The 22995-nt window shown below is 35.4% G+C and overlaps 2 protein-coding genes across 12 annotated transcripts in view; one reads left to right on the forward strand and one right to left on the reverse strand.

Annotated features, from left to right (window-relative positions):
- The window catches only part of SUPT3H (SPT3 homolog, SAGA and STAGA complex component), a 256077-nt gene that overhangs the window by 209729 nt on the left and 23353 nt on the right, over nt 1–22995 (reverse strand). The gene's annotated exons all lie outside the window — the stretch shown is intronic.
- The window catches only part of RUNX2 (RUNX family transcription factor 2), a 215901-nt gene continuing 199461 nt past the window's right edge, over nt 6556–22995 (forward strand). For 5 of the 7 annotated variants that reach the window (XM_038132842.1, XM_038132846.1, XM_038132847.1 and 2 more), the window contains exon 1: nt 6570–7023. In XM_038132842.1, coding sequence (XP_037988770.1) covers nt 6966–7023 — 58 coding nt within the window. In that variant the 5' untranslated portion in view covers nt 6570–6965. Of the gene's footprint in view, nt 7024–22995 lie in introns of all 7 variants that reach the window. The other 2 variants (XM_038132843.1, XM_038132845.1) reach the window with 2 other exon arrangements.

Consider the following 22995-nt stretch of genomic DNA (forward strand, 5'->3'; position numbering starts at 1 on the left):
TAAAATCACAACTAACTGCTTGCCCTTACTCATGAAGTTCTTCACTTATTTTTTACTGCTGTTCATTATAATGGGGTTTTCCCCTCCCTGTTTTTCATACTTTTCTCAAATGGCTGGCTGCATATATTTAATTGTATATTCCTCAGGGCAGGGACTATTTCCTTAATTGTCTGTAAAGTCCAGTGCTATAAACAATGCTCCTATGCAATATTTAGTAATAAAAAATGAGTAATGCTTTATTGAGAAATAGTCACGCATTAATTATGCAAGATAATCTGGAAAATACAGAAATAGGGAAAAAACACGTTCTGAATCCATAACTTTTAAGCATCACTAACCAATGAATGATTTATGATATTACTTTTCAGTATTATATTTAATTTCTCTTGGAGTATTGAAAAAACATCTGCTCTGAAAGTTAGCAAATGGGTATTGTTTACTCAGAAATTCTACAGGGTGCAACCCCCTTCCACACTGTCAGTTAAACACACAATATTTTAAATACACATTATGGAGCCAACTGTTGAAGTAGGCACTTAGAATGCAAAGAATATTCTACATATTAAAATATACATAAAATACTATTCAGGAGTTATATAAAATACAGATTCTAAAATGAGTATTTAATACATATGCAATTAAAAAAAAAATTTCATTTTTATTACTTACTGAACTAATTTCATGTCCTAAATTGACATTGCTGCAGACTTATACAAGCACAGAAGCTACTAAAATTGGTATAACTTTAAAACCAGAAGCAAATTTTTATTGCTGAACTATGCCCCTGAAAATGGGGTTGACTATAAAAACAATGACACCAAATCTCAAGAGCCTAAATACTCTGTCTTAATATCTTTTAAAATCTGTTCTCTAATCTTGACTGAGGTTTGAAAGTAGCAAGTCTGTATTTTTCCAGTGTAAATGTTGTGCGAAAACTTTACAAACATGGATCTAAATCTGCAATTGCCATTACTAAAATAAATGAAAAATCTATAAGCAGCAGTGAAACCGGCATGCAAATAAAAGAACTGTCAAGACATATACTGCCTAAAAATAAGCTTACAATAACTATTTTAAAGACTGTGTGTGGTCTTACCCATATATTTTGGCAAGATGCACTTTCTCCAACCACAGCTAGATTCATCCAAAAGCAGTGGCACTGGAGAGTCTCTGTCTCACCTGTCAAACTTGAAGAACGTTGTTCAGCAGACCACCATGAGTCCATGGATAGGATCCACAGCACTACAGCAGCTGTTCTTGATAAGTGTTCTCTAACTAGAGAGGCAAGCGCTTCAAAAACGTTCTGTAAGAGGATCGCCCTTAATATACGTGCATTTAAAAACAAACAGAAACAAGAATATATCCAGAGCAAGACTTTCAAGACATTTGTGGCACAGCATCAGTGATCTCATATGCATCTCTGTCTGATATTCGGAAATATTTGCAGAAGATTTGAGTCTATTAAATTTATTTTAGAATTTAACCTAATTATTTACCTCTCACAAATTACTACACTACACAAATTGCAGGCAATCAAATAAAATAACTGGAACTCCTAAATATTCAGGGTTGAAGAAAGTGGATTTTCCTCTTTTCAGTTTCTTTCCCACAAATAACATGGAAAATTTTCACACTAACCTACAAAGAGATTAAAAGTGGGAAGGAGAGGTAAAAGGCTGCTTGGTTACAGTAAACGTAAGATTCAGTGAAAATGGGATGAAGCACGAAAAGTTGCAAGTTTTAAAACAACCTAAGGGGATATTTTGCCAACCAGAAAAATGAAGAAGAGAATTTATCTGAATTCTGTTTGTATAAAATAACTTTGACTGTTACTAGAAGGCACATAATCATTAATTTCCAGAGAAATATGAATATTTTCTAAAAATAGGTTACTGCTTTTAACTGCTGAGATCTGCTCTGGTTTAACTACTAGTAGCATTGTATCCTAGAAGCAGGAAAGGCTCTAGAGAGATTACTTTCACTTTTCCCTAGATATATTTAGTGTACTAACTAGCATAGTTAGGATATTATTTTTCTTTGGTTTTGTCAGTAGCATGTTTGAAATAAATTTTATTAAGTGGTAGTGTATGTAACATTGCATTGTGGGTAGCAGTTTCCTGCCTTAACCTAGCCACATCCTCAGCTGTTATATGAGACAAGTTTCCCATATTTTCTGCAAGTTGACTTTAAAAAAAAAGAAAAAAATACAGACAGGAGAAAATAACTAGGAGGTTAGGATGATCTTAAGCACCATATACTGACTGTTTAGAATGGGTGCATCTAACCAAAAGGACTTTTTTCTCAGTTGCTGTACAGTCTACAAGATCTAGGAACACAAGGAAAATAATGCTTGTCAAAAAAAAAAATTCTGAGCAGGAAGAATCGAGATGAGACACATCTGATCATTAAGATGCAGCCCCTAATTCAAAGCCTGAACAGGGGTTAGATTATTTCACTGGAGAACTTCACTATGATATGAAGAAAGTGGCAACTCAAAGTGAATGAAAACAATTTTTGACTATTTGTTATGCCATGAGGTACTCACTGGTTAAGAGATGACCATCTTTTTAATTTAAACAACAGTTCAGTTTAAGGTTTAATGTGATCTTCAGTAGCCTGATTGCACTGTAGAAAAAACAGACAACACTTGCTTACCCTAGAAAGGTACAGCAGTTGTTCCCCCTCCACATTAATGGTCCCAGGCACCATCCACTTCAAACCCTATCTTACCTAGAGAAAGGTTCTGAGGCAGAGAAAGGCAGCAGTAACACTCAGATGCTCACTGCTACTCTTGCAGTAAGTATAATTTTTAAATGAAGGAATGCTAAAATATCCTTGCTGTTGCAATTTTCTTCATCAACTGGAAGTTTTAGTCTTTGCTTTAAAAGGCTAGTATAAAGTGGCATCAACATACTCTACTCTTGTAGAGATGATGGAAGAGAGAAGTCTACAAAATAACCAAGTCTAACAACAGAAGTTTCCCAAAACGTGCAAGTATTTGAAATCAAACAGCCTTTTAAATGTACTGGCTGTGAACCTACAGAAAACACAGTTTTCTTCCTCTAAAAATTATAATTACTCCTCAGTTTGAAAAACACAGGCAAGCAAAGAGGTTTCAGTTAAAGAAAAAAACCTGCTCTAGTGGAAACAGATACGTTAACAACACCTACAGTGAATACCTGCATCCGAGGAAACAGCACCAGGACTTTCTAAATTATAAAAATCAGCATCTTGTTATTGTATATATTGTAAAACTTGTAATGAAATGCAATCTAACAAGTTTGTCATCACACTGCCCTAAGCAGAGTATTTATATCATTCCAGTTGTAGCATAGAAGCAAACATTTAAGTACAAATAAACTTTCAGCAGGGCATCACACTGTTTATACACTGGATGAACTTTTGAGTGACATAAGGCAAAATGTTTGGAAATAGAGCATAGCTTAAAAGTTCCAAAACACATTCAAAGAACAGTTCAAGACGTAATTATCTTTTAGTGTTGCATTACAATTGACTTTCAGATTTCATTTGTCATCAAAGATCAAGCTCAAACTTTACCAGAGAAATTCCTTAGCATAATACTTCCTTTGTAAGTGTAATTGGGACTCAAAGCATCCCCCATGGAACTCAGAAGTGAACTTCCATTTTTGTAGATCTACCTTTAAACAAGAGCCTGTCAAGCATTAGTCTACAATCAAGACACTGATTTACAGAGTGGATTTTCAGGATTCTCGCATCTGAGTCATCAGAAGCACAAACTATACCAAAAGAAACCACCAGTTTCACAGGTATTTGGTCCCAAAGTTTTGCTTTATAATGTTTTATATTAAAAAACCCTGCATTTTCATCAGTGACAGTTTTTACAAAGTACATCTCGATTACTCAGTTACAGTATTTGTTTTTCTGTTTTTAATGGCTTTTGCTTTATCAGATGAAGACTTCTTTGTAGTGCTCTTGATTTGAACAGGTGAAAAAGTAAAAAATAAATAAAAATTAAAGGTATCAGATCAAAGCACAGCAACAAAGAGAATAATTCTGCATACACAAGTGAAAGCATGAAAAAGCTATTCTGGAGAAATTGTAAGATAGGCATTTCAATGCAATAAATTTTTATATTCAGACTTCTGTAGGAAGCTCAATATTCTAATACTAAAGATATAACTAAAAATAAAGTGCAGGGTTTTAAAAATCAAACAACTTTTTTTTTCATATCAATGGAAATTAGTATTTAAGGTCAAGACAACAGTTATCTATTACTTAAAAATACTGAGCATACCTGCCATCAAATACAAGTTGATCAATATCTTCATTGTGTAACTGTAGTTGAAAACTCCAAAATTAAAATTTAAGAGTTCCCCAAATAAGAGGCAGCAACCTCCAAAAACTTTTGCTGCATCATAAGTTCATTAAAACTTTAATGCATACAAATATAATCTGTATATTAAAAGATTAGTATTCTTTCCATTCTTTTTATATGCTTAAGATTTTTTCATTGATGCTATTAACCATAGAGAGTAAACAATAATAAAAGCAATTCACGAATAGGAGAATTAAATATCACCCTTTTTTTAAGTGGAATGGGTTTTTTGTAGAACATTCCTTTTTCATTTTATGGTAGAATTCTCTAAGTTTGGCAACATGTAATAACTCTCAAAGTATTGAATGAAGAGCAATGCAATTTACCTCACAATAATTATTATGAAAGAAGTTTTTATGAAGAAAGGTCAATGATTTTTTTATAACTACGTAACAAAAATCAAAACAATCTAATTTTTAACTGAAAAATCTTCTCATTTGTCTCATCCCCAAAAAACAGAGAACCTGGTTTCCACCCACACCTCCAGCTATTCATATCACACAATTCCTGGCCAATTTCTAACCAAGAAAGCTGAGGACAAAGGGGAAAACAAACAAGGAGGGATGGCAGCATCAAAGAGATGTATTTTATTTTACAAATAAAAGCCAAAAGATATCTAGAAAATGTTTTACATGTTTCTTCTGCTCCCCTAAAAAAATTACCAAAAAACGGAAAAAAAACCCTAATTCATTCAGCTATAACTTAAAATTACAGTGCATCTGTGGTACAATCAGGATAATATGAAAAGTTCTAGATATAATGTCCAAAGAGGCAAAAAATGAGATACTTTCTCAAAGATGTTTCCAATTTTGTTCTGAATCTGAGTGAGCAAATCAAGACTACTAATACACACTGTCTGTGCACATTATTCCTTACTACACACAGCATTTTGCAATTTATTTCAAAGCCTCTATTATAAACAAAAAAATACTGCTTTTGTTAACCCACTCCATACCAGTATAGTCAGGGCTTATGTTACACAATCAAAGTTACAATATATTAAGTACATAAAAAAATATCACACACACATGCACACAGATGATATTAAGTATTTGAGTTTTACATATGCATCAAATTTATGTTTCATTTTAAAACTAAGTGTTAACATTAACTGGTGAATGAAGTTATTTATAGTCTCCCCAAAAGTTTAAGACTGTTATATTTCCCTTAAACACCAGAACTACAATAAGGAATTAATGTAAGCACAACCAAACCCTCCCAACCCTCCCAGCTCACTCTGTTACACAACGTCCATGTTAAATCCTCCCAATGCCGGTGTTCCAAAGCATCACTCCCAGGCTGCAGCATACAACCAGTTATGATATCCAAATGACATATTTTGCCCCAAATATAAAAGAAACATAATTGCCCTTAATTTGCATCACATAAAACTGCCAAGTAGTTTTGAAGGCATGCAAAGCAAGGCAGACATGATTTAAGATTTGCAAAGGAATCCCCAGACTAACACTTCTGTGACAGCCAATTACAGTGAAAAACACAACCCCAATAAGCAGCCTGCTACTAGACCTTAGGAAAGGTAAAGTTTCTTACAATGAGTTACAGATTCACAAGTATAAGACGACAAGGAGAAAAAGTAAAACAGAAGGAATCCAGCCACCCAGCAAATATGAAGCAGACCCAAGATCGTGATACAATCCAAAGATGTAAATTATTGTAAATCATCACTGTTGTTCAGAATTTCACACAGCCACTTGTGCCAATTTTGCTCACTTTTCCACAGACACAATAATAAAGGAGGGAGAGGGAATGGGAGGAGAAAAAAAAAAAAGAAAAAAAAAAAGGAGGGGGAAGAAGAGTGGGGGGAACCTGAACTGAGAGTACAAATAAAGTTCTGCTGTCCATATGCTTTAACTGTACAGAAGTTTGGGCTCTTACAGCATATTGTACTCTCTCCAAAGCCTCATGAGTCACAAAAATTAAAAAGCTATGTCCCTCTGAATGCCAGGAAGGGCCTTACACGGGCCTTTTGTCAAAATATTAAAAAAAATTAAAAAAAAATTAAAAGGGAAAAAAAAAGAAGAAAAGAAAAAAAAAAAAAAGAGAGAGAGAGAAAGAAAAAGCCACAGTGTAGGCAGTCCTACTTGGAGTCCTCTGATGTCACAGCCACATGACTCGCTCGCTCCAGTAACAGTGCTTGCAAAAAAAGGAGTTTTAAAGCTTTTGCTTTTTTGGATTGTGTGAATGCTTCATTCGCCTCACAAACAACCACAGAACCACAAGTGCGGTGCAAACTTTCTCCAGGAGGACAGAAAGGAGTCTCTGGTTTTTAAATGGTTAATCTCCGCAGGTCACTACCAGCCACTGAGACCAACAGAGTCAGTAAGTGCTCTCTAACCACAGTCTATGCAGTAATAGTAGGTCCTTCAAATATTTGCTCATTCTCTTTTTTTTTGTTTTGTTGCCTTCCTTTTCACATGTTACCAGCACTACACAATTTTTTGACAGAGAAAAAACCAACTATAAAGTCTTTGCAATCCAGGGACACAGTAAAACTAAAACAAGGTTTGGCTATGGTTTGTGTTTTCAGTTTGAGGATCCAAGAAGTATTTGCACCAGAAGGTGAAAGCTCTGCGTGAACCGAGGGACTATGGCATCAAACAGCCTGTTCAGTTCAGTGACACCATGTCAGCAAAACTTCTTTTGGGGTAAGTGCTGCAATATTTGAGCTTCTGTTTTTCACTGTCGAGAGTTTTCTTACTTTGAACAATACTGGTTGTAGTTATCAAAGCAAAAAAAATGCTGAATGGGATGTTAGAATGTTGAAATAGTATACCTGGTTGTTTGGGGCTTTTTGTGGAGGGGGAAATAACTGTAAATAGCTTCTGAGGACATAAGAACAAATTTGTTAGCTGGCAAGCTGAGCAAAGGGAAGTTGGTGTCTCAGTCCTTAGTGTTTGACAGCAGGTGTGCTCAGCTGTCACCGGGGTCAAGGTGTAGCTGCATGAAATTTGAAAGAGCCTAATGGGATCTAGCAAAATGTTTAATATTACCTTAGGGCAAAAGACAAAGTAATTAGTGAGTTAATCAACAGCAGCTCAGAAGATCTCATTAAGAACTTTGGTAACACTTAGATATATCCACTATGAGTGGTTAACAAAAGATACTGTAAAAGACTTAAATCACAGAGTTCAGACTGCTTGCCCTCTAAACCTGATGAAAATGAGTAGTGTGTAGCATACTGCAGCCTATCCTACCCAAAACTGCCCTATCGTTGTTCCAGGCATCTTATTTTTATGCATATACCTCAGATGAAGTTATCAGTGTAAATCTGCAGTTTTCTAGTCCTCAGTTGCCCTCATTTCACAGCAAAGCTTGTTTGATAATATATTCAATTGTAAAAGCAAATTCTGCTCATTACACTTATTATGAACAAGGCAAAACATACATGCATGAAAATATTAAGCTATAAAATAAAAATACATGACCTAACATGCTGCTGAATTTTAAGTTTAATTCAAAGTGGGATGTAAAAAACTCTGTAGAAGAGCACTGCCAAATATTTACTTCAATATTCTGAACTGTAAACACAGATTCCTTTAAGAAATCATATATGTATATACTGCAGTAATTATTTATATGCACTGTACATATAAATGCTCATAAAACTCATAAATACACTATAAAATTGCACCTCTACCTTTGCTTACTTTGAAAAACTTCATCCTCTCAGAAACTTAAAATCAGTAGAAAGCATCTCACTCACAAATACTAAATAGAATCAAATAAGACTTCAACTGATTTATCTGCAAGTAAAATGAAGTTATATTTTAAACTGTACTGGAAAATGCTTTATTATCGTCACACTTGATGAACTGCAAGAAGTATAGTAACAAATTTTTTTCAAAGCATGTTTTACTGAGGCAGTTCAGATAGACTAACTGAAAATTCTGAAAGCTTTAGGGAAAAAAAAAAAGTGAAAACTTACAAGATTTTCTTAATGGTGTCCGTCATGTTGAAATTATGTTGGGACCGTAGCTAAACCTATTTCTTTCCCTCCCTTGCCCCCCTTCTATGAAAAACAACAATGCTAGAAGCATTTCCAATACATACATCCCCATTATTGTAGTGACTGGGGTGCCTTTTACCCCTCCTACTTCACACGCTTTGACTGGTTCCCAGTTAAGCACATGAAGCTCTGAGACCGGGTATAGGAACAGAAATGAAGAAATTGCTTCTTACAGGAGGGTGACCAATTTAATATAGGACCTATAGATACCAGATGAGATAACATGACCTGTGGCTGGTCACGCCGCTGTAATACCCTGAACATTGAGCTGAAATGCAAACACAGACCCGGCAAAGCAGCTTTTCTACCCAAACTGGTGTCTGAGAAAAGCACAGCAGAAGCATAGCCAGACCACATTATCCCAGTGTTTACAACAGGAAATACAGTTTACATGTATAGGGACTTTCTTTTGCTTTTACTTCCAAAAGAGATTAGAAGAAATTTAGTTGGCTAAAATTATCAAAACACCAAGTCTGACTGCTTAATTCACCTACTTCTGATAATTCCTAAGGCCACTGGGAAATACTGTGATACTGTGCTTAATACTTTTCTTGAACTTCACTAAATAGGGCTGGATACCTGAATTTAACTTTGCACAAACAATAGGTGCAAGGGACTATAAAATCTCATCAGCTCTGTCAATATGTAAGCAGTGTAACCTGAGCTAAAACCAAATTTCGGAAAACCCACTTTTATAAAAAAGGAGGCAAAATTAATTGTTTTTAAAAAGCCAGAATACCCAAGCTGCTCATGAATGTGCCGTTCAGTGATGCAGCAGCACCTCAGAATGCATGATCTGTTCTTCCTTTCTGTACTGTCCTTCTCTTCCCATCTGTACCTTATTCTTTTCAGGACTGTTACATTTAATTGTTTCTCTTCAAGACTGAACTGATGAAACATAATGACAAGTCATAACAGGGCAGGAAAGAGAGCTATGATTAACCCTCATGGTTGCTAATCCGTGCCATTAACCATATTCCTGAAATTTTTATTCCACTCATTTTTGTCTACATGTTTTTGACTTCATATGAAAGGGAAAAACAAGAGTAGCAAATTGGAAGGATTCTTTCCTAGTTCATGCAAACACATCTATTCCTTTCCAATTAAGTATATTTTAATTAACTACATTCCGGGTTTCACATCCAGATTTTCTCTACCTTGTGCCACTTATCCACAGCTTTTGACTGCATCAAGCCTGTGCAAACCTTCTCAGGCTTTTAAATCAAATGGGATTCATTTCAACCAGCAAAGGCTATTATATTTACATCCATAACATTTAAAGGGGAAAAAAGGCTCCTAATAAACACTAGGCAAAAAAAAAAAAATCAAACAGCATATTTGGTATAAAATTTGGAAAACATCATTTATTCAAAGTATTTCAGAGACTGAAAACCTTCTTAAATGCCTCCAAAAACAATTACAATTTTAAAATAGGAAAAGGCATCTTCAACTATATTCTGTGCATCTTCAGAGAAAGAATCCAATGAAAGAAGGAACTAGGATCCCAGTTTAGCTGATAATTCAATCAATTACTTCACACATAATTTCTAGAAGCTGATCCCAATGGCAAAGTAGTAAATCTAAAGTCTTCATGTTCCGCTTGTATAAAAATACTCCTCAATATCTTCTTCATTAAAAAAATGGCAAACCCTTTGTAAATTTCAATTCTCATGTGGTTTACTGTTTGGTAGGGAATCTTAAAGGGTTTGTTTAATTTTAATTAGCAGACTGATAAGAGCAAAACAAATCCTTTTTGATTATCTGTGTAAGAAAGCAGTTTTCTGTATGTTCCAGCTCTGTGTAGCATATTCACACTATTGAGAATGCTAAGCAAAATCTCAGGAATCACTGCTCTTTGCATAAAATACAATTTAAAATACCAGGATTTAAAAAAAAAAAAAATAATGATACTGAAAACTATTCAGGAATGAGTATTCTCACGTGCCTTAAAAAAGCTGCAGCTTCACACGGAGGCTGCCATTATCTGAAAGCCCCAAACCCTGCAGGATTGCTTTTCATCACTTACAAGGTCTGCAGGCAGAAAAATGCACTGATCTGTTTAATTAGCGGCCTCAAATGAACTATTAATAGCCAATATTGTTTAAATCAACTACACTGATGTAAAATTCAGTAAGATCAAAATGTTCCAGTTTGTTAGGAGAATATGAGGGTATCTGGTGGTTAAATAAACTGGGAGAGGAAAAAATATCCTATCTTATTAGTGGCACTAAGATTTTATCAAACATACAGGATTAATCGCTATTGAATAGGACCATTCACAAATCAAAACTCACTCCACTTCAATACTTTCATGCAGTGCTAATCAATTACAACCTTTTCTAGTTATTCAAAATCCATGTGCTTTTAATTTTATTCACTGGTGGTCTAAAATATAATATTCAGGCCAAGCTAAGTCATTCTGTGTTGCAACTTTGCTTTTTTTCAATAAATATTCATCTAGAGGTTTTCTTAGAGAGAACTGCTCATATGAAGACTGTGGTAATATTTTTATACTGTACCTCCTTGTTGAAGCAAAAGGTTAGGGGTTACCTAAATACCTCAACTGTATATACAAAAAAAGGAAAAGGTAAGTATTCACATGAAAAATCCAAAGGGACTATATTATTTATTTTTGCATTTCCTATGATTAATGATGCACCAGTGCATACTTGAAAACTGAAGTCAAAATAGGGTAACACCTCAAATTCCTTTACAAACTGTACAAATATCAAACTTCCATGCTGTATTAACTACTCTACCAGAAATATTTAAAGGCTCTGCCACCCCACATTAAGAGTATAACAATAATACTGAAATTCCTCTCAAGCTGTGTGATTTCTTGGTCATGGTCAGACTAATATTAATCTTAAAATTGCACCTTATAGCTTTATTTTCCCAATTGCTTTCAGAAGAAAGTCATGCTTTTTAATGAGTAACAAGAAGCTCAGAGCAGCCATAAGTAACTAACAAACATCTAATACTGCACCCATTAAAGTAAAAAGGGAAAAAAAAGAAAAAGAAGCTAACAATTCTGGCAAGAGACACCAACTAGGCAGTACAGACAGTTCAAGAGAGATAATAACTGTGTTTATGTACTGTCACACCTTGTGGCAGACACCATCAATGAACAACACAAATAACAACTAAGAAATATTTGCTAGAACTCCAACAATGCAAAAAGCTGAAGCTACAAGAATCTGGCATAATTTTATGCTTGAGTCCAGCACACTTCTGTGGAAACTGAAGCAGGGAGGGAATGGAGGAATTATCCCATGCCTGCCAAGCTGCAAAGGTGCAGCGTTTCTCTGCCTGAATACCACAGGAGCCAAGGGCAGCTGTCAGTGCCGGACACATTCTGAAAATCAGACTATCTGCATACTTCCCTCTATGTTCCCAATAAAAATCAATATGTGTGTTGTAGGGGAAGGAGTTGGCTCTGAAAACTCATTAAATACACTCCATTAATAAGAATTACAATAAATTGCCATGTTTAATATGCCCTAGAGTATATAATATTTTAATTAAGTCAGCCTCAAGATAAATAGTGAGTTTAAGATGGTAAAACCTGAAGCATTTTGGGGTCTTCAATTCAGCACTGGGAGAATCCAAGTTTCATACAAGCAGTAAAGAAACTGCAACAGGAAAACAAACAACTGTTATTTCCACGATAAAAAAATTAATTTGCCTAAATGGAATAAATGCAATATATATTCTGATAAGCACACACAGAAGTAAATTAATAGACTGTGTGCCATTTCAATGAGGCTTTCTTGGAAATTTTGCCAGACTTAGGAATTATCCACAGATTTTCATGCGGAGACAAAAGTCACCCACAAAACATCTACCTCCTCCATAACAGAACCCCCACTAATATCTACTCCTATCAACAAAATTCATTTGTGCTCACATTACATACAATAGCTTTCATTTCTATTAGACATCTTCATTCCAAACTGCCTTCTAAATTCTTATAGGAAACAGGCTAAGGAGGTCTATCTTCTGCTCTCAGGTGTTTTTGTTTTTAAGTTAATAAAGCCTAAATCTAAGAGCACGTTTCCTTACATAAACATGCTTTCTTCTACAAATAAATATAAGACCTGCCACTTAACATACTGAAAAGCACACCCTAAAGAGAATATTTTAAAGATGAGCATAAGGACAAAATAACCTCAGGTTACTGTATCATAAAGCAGTTTAACACTTCCAATTGAAAAAAAAAAAAAAAAATCTCCATTATTCATAGATCTGTTTCCTGGATATATTTTTTATTCCGCTTGTTACCATACTGTGTACTGTTCTAGCCTTCTTCGTGTAGCTTTAAGTTTCCTATTTCATGTAGGAACTTGCCCCAGGAGGAAAAACGCCATAGGTTTTCTCCTGACCCTCTTGAACTGCTGAAGTCATTTTAATCAGAGCAATTAAATTATTCTGCCCAACCTACTCCTTATTAAATGTTTTTATTCATAAAAATTAATTTTAGAACAGCAAAAGATTAAAGCAAAAAGGCTACATCCTCCTTTAAGTACATAGGATGCTTTAAAAAGTAAGTACTTTTGTACATTATCCACTGTATTCATAATAGTTTTCCTTAATATTTTTTCATCTCCAATAAAACTAGCTTTATACTTACAGCTAAGGGTAGAAACAGTTTCTTCTGCTGTCTGTCTCTTAAATATGCCACATTTATTAAGGTCAGGCAGTTCTGGAACTAACAATAGTTTTAAGTTTTAATATGTTATAGCTAAAAACCCCATGGCAAAATTTTTGGCAGGAATTTATTCAAATATGATTACTATATTTCTGACAGACAGCTTATTTTACATACTGTATTTCCTCCAAGTTGCTAGCATTTCATAATGACTTAAAATTTATTATCATTCATTTTCTTGATTAAGGAAAGTTAAAAGCTGATGACCTTACATACATTTATTTTCCCCAGAATTTATTTGAACCTTAAGTGTGCCAAACCATTGTTTACTTATCCCTCATGGTCAGATATCTTAGATCTAAATCTACTCTGTGGTTTACTGAAACAGAAAGACAGAGCCACTGCCAGTTACATAATATAATACTGTTCAGAGGAACAGGATCCGGCCTTGATCACAATGAAAATTAACATTAACAAGATGCATTTGCATCTATATGCACAGATGCACACATGTACATCAAGCACCATATGCTGTGTGCAGTGGCTCTGCTGGAACAAATCGGAGCAGGGGGATGTTACATGTCATTAGTAATTACTGAACTGAATTTCTGTGTCAGACACATTTAATATATTTGACCCTATACACACAAGCAAAGGGTTGCTTACGATTTCATTAAGAAAAAACAATACAGATAAATAACTATGCCTAAGTACATTGACTACCTCAAAAGACCTGTAATTCATATAAATACAAATCAGAAAGGACAGAGTTAAAAACACACAATATTTTAATGTATCTGTGTGTGGTATTAGAACAGGGTATTCTTTCTTTTAAGAAATGTTAATGAGCTGTGTATGTGCAAACACACACATGTATACAGTTCAAGCCTCTAATTCCTAACTTACACCTCTAAAATTGTGAAATTCAAGTTAAAGAAGTCAAACTAGCAACAGCATAATTTAGAAGACTTCTCTACCAGTACAATATTTTCCATCCTAGCACTAAAGCCGTAAAGGATAACGTGCTACTGCATTCAGATTTCCCAGCAGTACCGCAAGAACATTTGCCGCTCTTCACGTATCTTGCTAGCATGCCCTGGAGGAACTTGCCAGGGTCCTGTACTAATATCTGTTAAAAGCTAGGTTTATTAATGCTACCACAGTGTTCTAGATAAATTTTTAGTGTTAGTGCTTGTAGTGAAATAACAAATGCCAGAAGCACTGGTTTTAGAATACTTGGTAAAAATTACGAGAGAGACATGTCTGGAGTCAGTCCCTTCGTACCCTCTAACGCCTTCCCATAGTCCAACGACGAGAGAAACTGCTTCTGTGGGCATCAGACTGGCCACTTAGCTCACCTCAACTCCCAAAGTCAAAGCATATTTTAGCCAAAGTAGTCTTATTTGTAGGTCAGCTGGTGTTTCTGACACAGTGCAATATATTTCCACTGAAGGGGCTCACAAAAAAAAAAAAAACAGCACAACCACATTGACATGGAAAGATCCCTGACACAAACGCAGAGTTGTTCTGCCAAGGGCTGATAATCATCCACAACGCAATTTTTGTAATAATACAATATATTAATTTACTATGAGCACAAATCTTCATCTCGAATCAGCAAGAATAATTTTACATGAATTAAACAGGATTCAATGGAAATTAAAAGGCATTTTAAGATATGACTTAAAAATAAAATTTTGAGGACTGTAGTGTCAGAATTTGCTATTTTAATTTAACACGTCTCCAAAAGCCTTTCAGATGAGCCATAACACTGAATTGTCGTGATATTTATGTCCTTGCAGCATTTTCTGTATAAATTCCAGGAGTAACTTTCACTCAAATGCATCATCTATTCACCTTTAAATAGAAAGCTTTTAGGAAAAAAAGAAGTGTCACATTTGCTCTGTAACACTGAAGAGACACATCTGGTCTAGCTTAGTGACTCAATATTAACAAGAGTTTGATGAATTAATTCTACCAGCTATTGTACAATACTCGAGCACAGGAGCAGCTTTGTGACAGAGTACTTACAGCCTGCAGTATATTTACTTCCTAACACAAGCTGCAAAACTTATTTCCTCTAAGTAAGACCATCCATATAAATCCACACTAAGAGAGTTCATCATCTGCATTTTTCCAATCAGTGGTATCAAAGTTTAACTCCACTGCGTTTGGGTATTTGTGGAATAACCAGTCCATAACAATGAATGGTTTATTTAAAACTGACAGGACCAGAAAGCAGCAACTATTTACTTAGGCGCCGTACCTTAGTGTACACCAGTAAAAATGTTCTCTTTTCCCAAAAGGATTTTCTGCAAAAAGGGCATTCACTTTGCTTCCTTCCCACCCCTCTTACATCCAACTCTGTACATTCAAAACTAAGTGCTGTATTTTTCTTGCTATTCAGTATATTTTTATTTCCCCCCCTTTCTGATTAAACGGCATAAACAGAAACACTAAAATTCAGAAGTTACACTCTTTATATTTTATTAAAGAAATCAACATTCAGAAAAAGTCCAGTCATTTCTGGATAAAAAATAGCATCTAAGTAACAAAAAAATTAATTAGCCTTAAATGGGAAAAAAGTTGTCTTCCACAGTGCAAATAATTTTCATAGTGGAGCTAGAACAGTTTCATTCTAGTGCACCACTGTGTATTGCATATGTAAATGCCAGAACAACTTTTAATTTCAGAGCATTTCAGGAATAGGACCTAAAATCATGCTCTGTTATTCTGGATGGCAATTAACTCAGTCACGACCTTGTAATAATTTGGAGTTCTACACTCATTAAAGTAAAATTTTAATATTACCTTTAAAAGCAAAAGCAAAATCTTAATTACAGCTGGGCTAACTGTGTATTAATCCATCTTAAAAGAAATGAAGACTTGAGCTTGCCCAGATAAAAAGAGAAATTATAATAATACTCATCAGGTACAAAAAAAGGCTTGAAAAAGTGTAATTTTATGACTTTGAATTATAATATTAATTTACTAACTAATTTCAAGAAACATGTGTAGTGCACATGTGTAAAATCTACTCGAGGGAGCCAGCTCACATAGACACACACACAAGCTGGAATGTTCCAATTCCGATCAAAGATGTGTGTAGCCGGATGTGCGGTTAATTCACTGATCAAATTTTCACAACTGAAAAACATCTTGAGACAAAGTCCCAGTTACCAGTAGTGTGGGCTCTGTGCTTTATCATCAGAATTACTCTTCCTAATTTCACATTTTATGATGTAATTCAGAAATAATATAATCTGTCACACACTTAAAAAAATATTAAAAAGGAAGAAGCAAAGATAAAAAGGCACTGGTTTCAGCTCCAGCATTCTTAAAGGGCACAGTAAGACTGAGAGAAATAAATTTAAAATGCCCATAAGAATCTGAACTCTAATCTTAGTGACATGTTCTTACAGTAAGCTTGTGCTCCATAAAACCTATATAAAAATGTCAGGAGCATAGATGCATAGCACATGCACTCACCGTAAGACACAAATCTGCCCTGTAACAATAATATACAGTAGCTCTTCAACGTGCCTGAAAGATTTTAAAATGCACTAAATCTATAAAAACAGTCTACTGTCAGACTTCAGCTCTGTCTACTAAATCAACCAGATGTATGGAATAAACACTATTTAATAGCTACTAAATTTTTATCAGCTTTGTATAAAGTTAGACAAATTTGAAGTAACAGTTTGAAGTCTTCTACCATTACATTTCATAATCTTACTTGCTTACTGAACTGGCTAGATACAGTAAATATACATCATATAATGGCTATTCCCCTTCAGCAGATATGCATAAAAGAAGAATAATCTAAACAAACTAAAAAAGATACTTAAATGGGCAGCAATTTTACTAGTCTGAACACTGATTTAAAAGATGTCTCTTTCTCTTCTTTACGTACCTGGTTGTTACCAATTACTGATGTGTCTTCACCCCTTCTTGTTGCAAAACTTCCTTTAAAACTTACAGCACACACAGCACAACATTTGAGACCTCTACACATAAAAATGCTCTTTTTTTTCAGTAGCAAAGAAATTCTGAAGGTTTTTTTAGGCTGACGATATCTTCACATAGAAACACAGAACGTCTGCAGACAGTAAGAAGCCTTTAGTAAGCCTTTTTGCTGCACCATAATAATCTGATCCAGAAATTCAAGGGTACCTTAAACAACGGGCTACCTGTTCTAGCCATGCTTAGGAATGTGGCCAAATCATTTTTATTGATTTAACCTTTATAGGAATGCTACATATCCTCAGAGCAAAACATTTCTAATGCATTTATAATATGATATACCTCTGAGAAGCTATGAAAAAAAAAAAATCTTGTGACATAGGCTAGCCCCCCTCCACTATTCTGCTTTTCCCAATTTAGTAATCAATAGACATTCAAGTGTTAGGATATTTCCTGCGTTTACATATGTCTGTATTCATAGGATGAAGCCAGAAAGTAACACTTACAGAGGACAAGACTAATATCTGACCTGTCTTTGTTTAAGGAATAAGAACTGGTGAACTGATAGCCAAGACTCTAAATACTCCTTTCATTCTAGAGTTACACATCAATCATGTTACCTGCAAACATATCAAGTTAAAACTTCCAGAATTTACAGTCCTTTTTTGAATAAACTGAGCAGCATGTTAGTTATGTTCAGAGAGCTTACAGAAGGTGGTTTGTGTATCTCACCAGAATTCTTAAAGAAGTATTTCTCAAATTCCCTCTTCATCAGAAATCTATTTCATACACATCTCAAACAAGTATTTCTCAATACCAGATCCATATTCTATTATTTTGAAGCTCAGATTGGAAAAAATAGTGTATTTTAGTATTTGCTGGGTCTGGAATGTTACAAACCACACTTGAGCATTACCAGGAGTCACTTGTTTTTCAGAAAGCAAACTGTTCCGAGCTGCTCATTATGGTAAACTTCAGTGTAAAGAAGAAGTGAATACAGTGACAGAAGAGTCAGTCAAACAACAGAAAATATATTTATGTTACAAAACACATTTATTACACTTCTTATAAAAAAAATTATGTGAAAGGTGTTTGGTTAAAAAAGGAAAAAACAAACAACAAAAACAAAACTCAAGCAGAAACAAACAGAAATAGCTCCTAGCATGAAATTCTAGTACATTACTCTTCACAACAGCAAGAACCTCAGCCAAGCACAGTTTCAGCAGGCAATATGCTGTAACACAAATCACCAAGTTTAGGAAGATTCAGTTCTGCCTTCTTTCTGGAAACAGCAATGTCTAGACATCACTGATATTCTCTCTCATCTATGAAAAAAAATATGACTCAATCCTACAAAGAAAGAAAAAAACAATTCCTTTGTGAGAAGGAATAAGGTGGACAACTTAGTACAAAAAGCACTAGCATCAAAGCTGTGAACTGTAATGTATGGCACATGGAAAAGCATGTATCTGCCAATTCTCAGAGATTACTTTTGTCTCTTTTCAATAAGAGTTTGGCTTTTGATTATTACATCTCTAATTTTATTGCAAAGTTTTACACCACTGTTTGTTTCTTCATCCACTTTTTCTAAGAAATATTCTAAAGATTAATCCGTATCCAAAACGCACAACAACCACACATAAAATATCCCCTGGCATGAGCCTTACACTTCCTTAACCAGATGAAATCAAGCCTTTAATGTGAGGTGCAGCAGTGATTTCTCCAAGGGCAGAGTAGTTCTACCTTCATTCATGGTGCACATGATGAACGTGACCAGGTAAGTGCCTGCATTCATGCAAACTCAGTTTGCTTTGTACTACCCCAGCCTGAGAGCATTCAAGCAGTTACCACACACAGACCAGGGAAAATATCCATTAATAAAGAATAACTCCGGACCAGATCCCAGAAAGTTCACTGAAGCCCATCACATCATAGTTGATTTCAGCTTCATTCCATGTAGAATAACAGTGTTCTTGCTCATGGAGCAAGAGGAAAACACAGAAACTTACAGATTCTAGAATAATAAAAAAACCCCCACTGGATGATACACATCCCAACATCTTTGTAACTAACCTAGTGCCCAGAGCTGTATCCCTCTTCCACTGGCACCTTACAGAACTGCTGTCACTTGCTTTTCTGGCACACCTTAATGAAGGACCCAGGTAATGCTGAAAAGCAGTGGAGTATGTTAAGAATGCAAATTTTTACAGCGATGATGGAAGAAGGCATAGCTAAATGCAGTTACACCAATACAACTGCTTATAGTAGCACACTTCTTTTTATAACATAATAGATACATTTGTACAAGAGGGTTTATTAGCAAAGTTATTCTGACAAACAATAACATCTTTTGATGCTACAGAAAAGCTGCTCTGTGCTAGCATGTGAGAAAGGTCAGATGGTGGAAAACTTACTTCATACTCTTAACCTGTAAACTCTTTCCTTTCCTGAGTACTAACAAATGTCCTAGCAGGGGAGACCCACAGCTTTTCCAAGAACTCACGTAGGGAACCTTTCGCTCTGTTCCGATGGAACAGAACTTGTGCACGTTCACCTCAGGAGCGCTGCCCTCCGTGGCAGCTCTCTGAGTAACTCTGTCTACACCGGTCTGCCACAGTAAAATTACCTCCAGATTTTCACTTCATTACAGTTTTATATATACACAAGCATATATCCATACACATCTGTAAAAAGCAGCAAGCTTGACTACTCCAGTCTGCATGCTATTAGAGAAGCAACTGTGATACTTCAGGAACCTCTAACTTGATTTCAGAGTTTGGAATAAGGGAGAACAAAGTCCGGGGACAGCAGCCTCTGGGAATATATTTTGCAAGACTGTTTTATAAGGGACTCCAGCAGGAAAACTGAACACATAGAAAAAGCTAGTTTAGACTGGGAATATGCATCAAAGAGAGGAGCACCAGAAAATACTTGTCCTTGATAACATGCACAAAGGCTCAAGGGTGGCAGGAGCACTAAGGCTCAGGCAATGCACACGTTTTGTCAATGTGTAATTCATGTAACACAGCTTGTTTTCATGGCAATTCTAATACTTCTTTCACATTTCCCTGCAAATTTGTTTGGTTTAAAGATTCTCACACATTTTGTAATGGTAAAATTAGTAGGAGAATGTCATTTCACAGCCAAATATTTGACTCTGGCAAACTTGTCTTTCAGCACTCTGCCATTCATCTCTCATACTTCTGATCTTCTCAGTCTCAGGTCTTGAAAATATGGAACATAGGTCTGGTCCCATTTTCAAATGCCAGTTCTTGGCCATTGCTCTTCTCTTTCAAGGGTACTTCTCAGCATCACCACATTTGTCTACTGTCCCACTATCTCATCCATTTTCTGATAGAAGAGGGCACAGTTCCCACAAGAAGCTGATTGCAAACTCACCTGAAGCTCTTGTAATGATCATAGATATGATTCTTCTACTTTCAAAAATCATCAGAAAGAATATGAGCACCTTAATAAAAATTTTGCAACTGTCTGATTTTTACATGGCAATGGTTATCTAGCATGCCTTTCCAAGTTCCTGGCCCCACATGGAAGCAAGAGCCACCTAAAAATCCTAGACATCTTAAGAACAAACCCTAAATCCTTCACTTCTTTTACAGGAATTCTGAAGGTTATGGTTTTGTCATACATTTGTTTAGTGCCTACTACAAAATACTGATCCATAGGTGTGACCTTTATAAGACAACACAGATCAGTCACAATAGCAGAATGTTTACAAACAGCATCATCAGTTCGGTCTTGCTGAGTATGTGTTTATTCTAGCCCCAAGTAAAGTTGTCTCCAAGGTTAACTTATTTTGATGTATAATTGAGAAGACTGTTCTTAAAAAAATAAATATTAAAAAGTCATACTTATGACTCACAACATCAGGACTTGGTAATTTTGGTTCTTGCTGGGAAAGTGCTTAGCAAATATTGTCAGCAAAACGCTTCCATTTTCTTTGTGTAAGCATATTTTAAATCTGAAAAAAGCAATGCTAACAACTGTGCCATCACCAAATATAGCTGTTCCCTATTTTGGGTTGGAACCTAAAGGTATTTCAACTAAAAAACTGGTTTTGGCTGCAACTAAAAATTTAAAAAAATTCAAAGCATTTTAAAAAACTCACCAACTGCCTTGGTTATAGCAACAGCACCATACAGGATTCTGAAAAAGAGTTGATCACTGTGTTCTTTCTTAGCCAGCTTCTGAAAAGCAGAGCTTACATGGTAGGCATGGTATTGTCCTGCATCTGGTCCTGACAGACCTACAACCTCCACTGAAACCACTGCCAGACCTGAGACTGAACACACTGAAATAGTCAACCTGTGAAGATGCAGTGTAGCAAGGTGAAAAGACAACTACAATTGATTAATTAACAATATTCACAGATCAAATTGGCGGCAGGTGTTCAGTTCATTGTCACAGATATTATCAGGCCTGCCATATACAGAAATAAGTAGACAGTTTCTGCCTATCTCAATGATGAGATTTCAAAAAGAACTTTTAATTTTTTTTTTCCTGTTGCCGACACTACCTTTCAAGGGAGAAGGTCAGGGCAGGGGGTGGAAAATTCCAAAACACAGAATTTTTGACAGAGAAGATGTTAGCAACAGTTTTAGAAACCATGATCAATGTGAAAAGGTTGAAGGAAATGAATAAATCACTGTAAAGTGAATGGGGAGCAACTCTTCTTTCCTCAGTATTGTGGTAAAAGACAAAAACAAATCAGAAACAAAGGAGTTCAGTATTCCACGGCAGATTTCAGCTATGGCACGTATGCCACAATAGAAACTCCCATCTTGGATTATCTGGGTACCTGTTGGGTCTGTATTCTACCTATGTATCTTTTAAAGCCTGTTTGTGACTTCAGATATTTACTTTTTTCTTTTTAAACTATTATGAATTGGTAAAATACATCCTCCACATCCAATCTAATTTACATTATATCGAGAGTCACTCATTGGTCCTACTCTGTTTACAGTCTCGTACAACACAAAATCATATTTTACAGCCATCATTTCTCTAGAGAAACAAAGGAGTAACTATCCAAAAACCAAGTAAGTTCTCTGAAAATTGCCCAAAATTCTCCTTCACTAGAGATTTTGGCGCAGACAGCTGGCTGTCAGGAAGGTTGTGGTAGTACAGAATCCTGCCCCAGTGACTCATGAATAAGTGGATTCCTTTAGTTCCCACCAAGCCCTGTACCTCTTGTATTCAGTGACTAACAAGTAACACTCACTGATAAAGGTAAGGGCTTTGTTACATAATCAGCTTCCCACATGAAAATATAGGATGGAAATATTGCAGTGACTCAAGCTGCTGCGAGCCATGTGCTTAGGTACACATTTACTCAATTGGTTATAATATCCTTGAATGAAAAAGGAATGAACAACTTTTCATTCCGTATGGGAAAAAGCAGTTAAAAATCCAAGTGTGACAGAGTGAACAAAGCAGTACAAGATCACATCCCAGTTTATCTACAGGGAATCTGTCTGCATGCCCAAAATCTGGCAATAAGAAGTATGAGTTTTGTTATCTCTAGGCTTCAGTGACAGGTTTTATTTATAAAGAAAGGAGCCTTAATGCAGCAAAATGCTTAAGTAAATACACAGTTATTTGTATCTCATTCCCCGCAAAGTCAGTGCTATTATCCTTTCCAAAATCTGAAATAATCCAAATAATCTGCTGACACGGTGTTCTCGCCATGCAAAGTACATATAAAATGCTTACAGTTTCTATTACTGAATTTGGTAACAACTCATTTTTAATTTGCAATTGCAACAAAAGAAGTCATAGAATCATAGAAGCATTTAGGTTGGAAAAGATTCAAGTTTGAGTTGAACCATTAGTGTTCAAACAAGTCAAACAAGAACAGGAATCAGCTCCACTATTTTTTTTCTTGTTGAGAGTAATATTTAAATGTCTGATAGATAACTTCAGCCAAGATTTAGAGCTGACAAATATTGATTCCACAAACTAAAGTACAGGAAAAGATAA

Source organism: Motacilla alba, chromosome 3 (assembly GCF_015832195.1).
Source record: "Motacilla alba alba isolate MOTALB_02 chromosome 3, Motacilla_alba_V1.0_pri, whole genome shotgun sequence".
Classification (NCBI taxonomy): Eukaryota; Metazoa; Chordata; class Aves; order Passeriformes; family Motacillidae; genus Motacilla; species Motacilla alba.